At 34.4% G+C, this 7,102-nt stretch overlaps 1 protein-coding gene across 2 annotated transcripts in view; it reads right to left on the reverse strand.

Moving 5' to 3' along the window:
• Positions 1 to 7,102, reverse strand: part of pkhd1l1.1 (PKHD1 like 1, tandem duplicate 1) — a 73,080-nt gene that overhangs the window by 61,121 nt on the left and 4,857 nt on the right. For both annotated transcript variants that reach the window (XM_022667340.2, XM_022667339.2), the window contains exons 8-15: positions 6,593 to 6,646; positions 6,421 to 6,494; positions 6,268 to 6,310; positions 5,522 to 5,592; positions 5,303 to 5,413; positions 3,412 to 3,501; positions 2,139 to 2,404; positions 812 to 903 (exon numbers count right to left, since the gene is read on the reverse strand). In XM_022667340.2, the coding sequence (XP_022523061.2) occupies positions 812 to 903; positions 2,139 to 2,404; positions 3,412 to 3,501; positions 5,303 to 5,413; positions 5,522 to 5,592; positions 6,268 to 6,310; positions 6,421 to 6,494; positions 6,593 to 6,646 (801 nt within the window). The remainder of the gene's footprint in view (positions 1 to 811; positions 904 to 2,138; positions 2,405 to 3,411; positions 3,502 to 5,302; positions 5,414 to 5,521; positions 5,593 to 6,267; positions 6,311 to 6,420; positions 6,495 to 6,592; positions 6,647 to 7,102) is intronic.

Raw genomic sequence — 7,102 nt, forward strand, 5'->3', positions numbered from 1 at the left:
CTCTGATTGGTCAGAGCTGTCTGGTGTGGAAGTAAGAAATTAAATACAGCGAAGAGAAGATTCTGTGTTTCAGTGTGTATATTTGTATATCTTTATATCTGTATATTTGTATATCTGTGCAGTTTGAAACTGATTTAATACAGAACACTGCAAATTTGCTGCTTCGCTTTTAAACAAGGGTTTTTAATAGGAGTCACCTGGCTGTATGCAGTGAACGCTGCACAGACCACACATGCAGCAGCATGGAGCAGCAGCAGAGACAGTGATTGTTTGTTCATAGCTGTGGTAATTAGCGTTATCTGGCTAATTTATCAGATTAAACTGCACCTTATCAGCAATTTAGCTCAAATAAAAGGAGTATATTTAATATCTGGGTCGGATCGAGACCGGATCACGTTCCCACCACAAGAGAACCAGAGCTCCAGAGTTCTTTTGATTACTATTTTCACACCTGCTCAATCAAACCTCATTAGGAGTACAAACCAACCCGAAACTGTTTAAACTGAACCGAATAGTGCTGGTGTGAAAACACCATTAGTTACTACATGATTCCTTATGTGATAGTCTGATAGGTCACTTCACTATTCATTTACTATTCATGTAGGAAAAAATTAAAAAAAGTAAAATATTGGACGAGAAGGTGTGTCAAAATCTAAAATAATATTATTTAGAGATCTAAACAAGATGTTTTTTTTATTATTAATTTATTCTAATACCCACTTCCTGCCTCAACAAAAGAAACACTTATACAACAGTAAATTTCAGCACATGTTTTACAGAATAGCAGAATAATACGAGGTGTTGTACTCACGCCACTCCTTTCTCTAGACGCATGGTTTTAGACCTCTGGGTAGGATTTGTGTAGTAGTTCCCGGTCCAGTAGCCAAGATACGCGATCTTAACCTAAATCAGACAGTTCAGAGGGTTCAGATCAGCAAACTGTGTAAAATCACTAAATAAAATAAAACTTTATATAAGGGTGATTCTTTAATTACAGACTATTTTTAAATAATAATAATAATAATAATAATAAAACAGTAAAATAAAAAAATACAGTAAAATCATGATTTAAAAAATCAGTATCCTAATTATAGCAGTAGTATATGTTGAAAGAAGTCGATTTTTTAATGTGAAACACTAAATAGAGGACTACTCAAGGGTTCTACTTTAGTAATCTATAGGCGAGCCATCACCTGCATCCTGCATTATGTTCTTTTGCGGGCGTGTCAGTGTGTCTTTGCTATCATAACGACGGGAAAAGTACACCTTGAGCAGCTTGAAACACACAAAGGTCATGCACTAATTCTCTCCCTTTAAGAGCCAGGTGTGATCTAACTCCTAATAAACACCTAACTGTGACTAATGTTTTGCTAGCATATAAATAAAATAATTAACTTATTAAGGTTATTTAAAAAATATTTTTATATATTTTAAATATACATTATTTTGTTTTGTATAATTTATAGTTTGAGGCCACAAGCTTCAATGTGTATTTTTCCTTTTTTATATGAAAATTATAATAATTTTAGATTTATTATTTTTGGTTTGGAACAACTGAATTGTAATAAAATACATATTGTTATTACCTATTTGTAATAAAAGTTCCCATAACAAATTAATACGATACACAGCTCTGCAAAAATTAAGAGTTTCTTTGATTTTATCAAATTAAAAACCTCTGGAATATAATCAAGATGGATGATCACAAACCATCAAACCACCAAACTGAACTGCTTGATTTTTTTTTTTTAACCATAAGATGCAGCAAAGAGTTAGCCAAAAGCAGTGTGCAACACCAGTGGAGGAGAAAATGATGCCAAGATGCATGAAATTAAAAACTGTAAAACTAAATGAGAATATTTTTATTAGGAATTTAGGAGAAATGTTGTCTGTAGTTTATAGAATTAAACAACAATGTTTAATTTTTACATTTTACTCAAACATAAACCTATAAATAGCAAAATCAGAGAAACTGATTCAGAAACTGAAGTGCTCTCTCCATTTTTTCCAGCGCTGTATAATAATATCAGTGATGTTAACAGGAAAGTAAATGTCTAAATTAATTTTTCTATAAAATATTTTTAATGTTTTCTCATTTTTCACACAACTGCTGACACGATTTAAAGTCCATACTGTACCTTATCTTCAGGACGGCCAGTTTGACTGAAGTACAGCTGGAATCGATCGTCTCCTTTGATTAGGAAATAGTAGTTGTCTGTTTCCGTCGGAACGAAGAAGCCTGAGAACCGAGCGACGAAGTATTCGATCTCATTGGGCCAGGTATAGGACAGAGAGTCCACCCACTGCACGGAGTAACCCGAGCGGCTGGAGTTATAGCTCAGAACATCCTCCAGACGGGACGGACTGCTGTTGTTCCACATCTCCATTTTGAACCCTCTACCACCTACAAACAGACAGAGATTTACATTTTATTTTTATAATATATTTAAGCATTAATACACTCGATATTCGTGCTATAATGTGTAATATTGGCTCTGCTGTGCTGCGCTCGTAAATCAGCTATATTACACATTTTAGCACAAACCTTTTAGCACAAGTGTATTATTGCGATATATTTATACCACAGTTCCATTATTATCACTGTTTATTGGAAGGTTTTAAAGAGTTAAAAAGGAGGAGGAAAGCAGTAGCTGCGCTGTTTGGCTTGTATTTGGTTTGTAAGCGCTGCATCGTTGCTAGTTTACCTGTATGTAGCGGAGCAATACATGGAGAGCTTCAGTTACAGCAGTGCATTACCGGCTGATAACGGTAGAACTCACAGAACAGCTCTCAGCCAATAACATTGCTGTGTATTCTAACCTAAATGTTATAGATTTATGATGACAAAATATTTTTTTTAAAGCATAGATTGGATTTGGAGTCACACAACAATGCAAAAAAAAAAAAAAAAAAAAAAAAAAAAATATATATATATATATATATATATATATATATATATATACATGTTTAAAGGATTTTAATAATTGTATGAATAAAAAAAGTAGTTGTCATTAATGTTTTTAATTACATATCTTACTTTTTTTTAATTAGGTCAATGTACATGCGTATTAGTAAAATGTATTTTAAAGTTATTATGTGTGGACATTTATATTCATAATTTCCTGGGGACAGAAATCTGCTTCTATCAGTGACTGAATTTAAACAAACATTGTCAAATTCAGCATGAAATGAACGTTTACAAGAGAAATCTCTCGTGAGGAGCGCTGACCCCGGGGTTAAACTCTGGTTTTGTGTCTGACGGCGCTCAGTGTACCGTAGCGTTCAGGATCTTTGTTAGACGACTTTTTGACAGACAACTTTACAAGTTGAAAGCAGCGAATCACAGAGCAGATCACGCTGCTATTGTGCGTCTGCATGCTTCACTAAACACAGTGTGAGGAGAAGCTGTACCAGGAAACAGCGTCACGTTGCTCCACTCGTACGCCGGCGTCCTGCACGTCAGCGTCTGCTCCGTCACGCTCTGTACCTCACACTCACGACCTGCGGGACACCAAACACACACACACACACACACACACGGGTTCATCCACAGGTACATCCATCACACAGGTTACAGTGAACATCCAGCACTGAGACTCTGTTCAAGAGTGAAGACGCGGCTAACGCTAAATAAAATAATTATAAATGCAAAAACTAATTCCACTACATCCATAAATAGTACCATCAATAAACTGTATAACCTACCATTATAAAATTGATTAGGTTATTTTATCATTTGATTTATTTAGTTTATCATTCTTTTTTTATTGATTTTTAGCTAAAACCTTTTTTAATAATCTTACCTCATCATATTTTACATTTACATCTAATATTATGGTATTGCATTTCTCTTTCTATTTTTTTTACTTTTTAAAAATGATTTTGTTTTATTAATGTCTTAATAAAAATTAACTGTCAATTACTTAATTTCCTTAATAATGTTAATTGTTTAAATTTAGATCATTGTTTAAAGATAGGATTGGACGTCTGACTGTTGTCAGGGTTTTAATCGGTCAGTGGTGCACCTGTGTTTTCCGCCACTAAGAGTGTAAGCTAGAGCCCTTAAACACATCACCACTAAAATTTTAAAATACAGCATTTCACACCAAAGCACCCTTTGTTTACTTCTTAATTATTGAATTCCTCAGAAACGTTGTAAAATCAATAGAATTAAATTCAAAAGAAGTTTAAACACACATGGATTCATGCTGTTATGCTTTATGTTTTTCTACATAACACAGCTGTTGTGACGTAAACAAATGAGGTCATGAAATCAGCCACTGATGTTCCTTACAGTTAACTGAAACCAAAGAAAGATTAAAGCGTTTAAGCATTCTGACTGTGGTGTATTTGACTTTTTTCTAAAGCTGAGAACTTGTTTTTATTTTTTATTACAGTGTAAACACTCCTATAAAATATAAAATCAGTAGAATTCCTCTTTAAAGAATTTGTGGCAACATGAATTCATGTCCTGTTTCCTGCTTTACATAGCTTATTTGTTGAGGTGTAAACAAAGCCATTCTGTCATTTGTTTGATGCAAAATTAAATTAGGTCACAACGTATTTAATGCAAATATATCCAGTGTATTTACTTTCCAAAACAATCTGTGAACAAAACAGTCTGTGAAACTAAACTACCCGAGGTCTCTGTATATGTTATGTCATGCTGATCATGGAAAAATTGTGGAAAAACTGGTAATCTAGTCTTTGGGGAATATTTATTTTGATTTGCCTTTTTTCCTGCAGCATACAGATTATTTATAAACATGAGCTCTATTTTACACTCTGTACAAGGCGTGTCATATTTTACACCTGACTAACAGCCTATTTTCACACCTTCAACCTGCGCCGTTAAAATAGTGTCGAAGATTAGGAATAAATATACACTGATGGGTGTGGTGGTCTGCAATGCAAAAGGGGTGTACACGTAAATTCCTAGAGTATTGCTATCTTGGTAACAAAACACACAGGTGCTCCACTGATTGATTAAAACCCTGACAACAGTCAACAGTCAGAAGTCCCAGAAGAAGGCAGTCTGTGGGAAATGACTATACACTGATGGTGGGTGAGAGGTGGGAGGACATGTCCAAGTGTGCGGGAGAAGTCAGATGGATGAGAAAATTAAGTATATTTTAGTGTTTAACGGAATATATTTAGTTTTTTTTTACTTATTTTTTTCTAACTAAAAAAAAAAGAACGAAAATATAAACTTATTTTTTTATCGTACAACAGGGTATTTATTTAAATATTGGCTAAAGGTCGTCAGAATGGCTTTTTAAAGTGTGTTGTCATTTTTTTTTACCTCCCACTAAAACTTCAGCTGGTTGGTCCGTCTCATCAAAGTAATTTCCTTGAATTGTCAGCAACGTGCCGCCAAGCAGACTTCCCTCAGAGGGGGAAACTCCAGTCACCTCTGCAAAATAAAATACAAATTAGAATTACAGAACATATTTCTCTTTCTCACAGTGATTTAAATAGAAATTAAACATAATTCAACTTGCTCTCATTTAAGCTGTAATACCTGCATAGGTTTGGAACATTGAAATCTTGTTCAGTGCTGAAACGCTGTACGTCTGAAAGTCTGGCAAACTCCTGAAACACATTAAACATATTTTCCATTTTGACTCAAATTTCATATACAAACAGTATTCATGGAGTATGGGCCCTATTTTAGTAATCTATAGGGCATCGGTCATTTGTGCACTGTGCAGCTTGATTTAGAGTGTGTTGGTGTGTCTTTGGTATCGTGAGGAGGCAAAAAATATGTCTTGCGTTGCTCAAAACTCTAAAAAAGTCATGTGCTAATTATCTTAATTAATTAAAAGTGTGGTTAATTTTGGGCATAACGTGAAATAAACCAATCAGTGCTACCAGCAGCACATTTACGGGAACAGCAATGCTATTTTATTCTTTATTCTGTTTATTATTTATGTAAAAGCTGGATTTGGTGCTCCTGCATAGCTAAGATAGTATTGACTGTTGTCAGGGTTTTAATCGGTCAGTGGCACACCTGTATTTTCTGCCACCAAGATAGCAATATATTAGCAATATTTTCCTGAACACACCTCATTTCCACACCAACCACACCCATTAATTTAGATATATATTAATAAACTCAGATGCTATTTTAATGGTTCGGGTGCAAGGTGTAAAAATAGACTGTTTACGGGGTGTAATATAGCTCAGGGTGTACAATAGTGCCCTATATGTTTAGCACTTGAGTGTTTTAGCAAATATGCAATATTAAGCATCTGGTTCCTCACTGACCTTCCGTATTCACTGTCCAGAATGTAACTGAGGTTGTGATGTCCTAAACGAAACAGAGAGAAGATCAATTAAAACCATTAAATTTGTGAATGATTTGAAAATCCTAAACTTATCATCTGATAAACATCAATAACTAACAGGTAAATTCCTCACCCACGTAAGATCCAGTCATCTTACAGCTCATGTATCCCCAGTCGCTGTATATAGAGTCCAATTTCAAGCCATACCTGAAGAGAGAAAAGAAAGAAAGCAGCTGAATGATGAGTATTAAATATTCTATATACTAAATAAAACATAATCTGATATTAAACAGATATTCACTCACAGTTCATCTGAATTGGGCTTTAGGAGAACACACGGCATTCCTCCCATGTACGCTCTGCAATGCAAAGAACAGAACTCACCCATAAACTTCTAAACATGCAGAGAAATTGAAAGAATAATAGTAGGAATTTGCAAAAGTTTGGGCAACTGTGAACAAATTACTTTCTACTATTGTTTAAAAGTGAAAATTCAACAAACTACTATAACTCTGGTTTATATTAACAAATTAACTTCTTTAAAAACATCTTTAAATAAACGCAATCCAGTCCTGAAGAGAAAATATAGTGGTTTACAAAAGCGTTCATACCCCTCAGACTTTTTCATATTTTGTCACCTTACAACCACAAACGCTACATTAGTGGCAAAGAGAAATTATGTAGAAACAAAGCAAACATGTGGAAGAAGATTCTGTGGTCAGATCAGACCAAGTTTAACTTTTTGGCCTAAATACAAAAAAGCGCTATGTGTGGCGGAAAAGTAATACTGCTCATCACCCTGAACACACTATGCA

Source organism: Astyanax mexicanus, chromosome 3 (genome assembly GCF_023375975.1).
Source record: "Astyanax mexicanus isolate ESR-SI-001 chromosome 3, AstMex3_surface, whole genome shotgun sequence".
Classification (NCBI taxonomy): Eukaryota; Metazoa; Chordata; class Actinopteri; order Characiformes; family Acestrorhamphidae; genus Astyanax; species Astyanax mexicanus.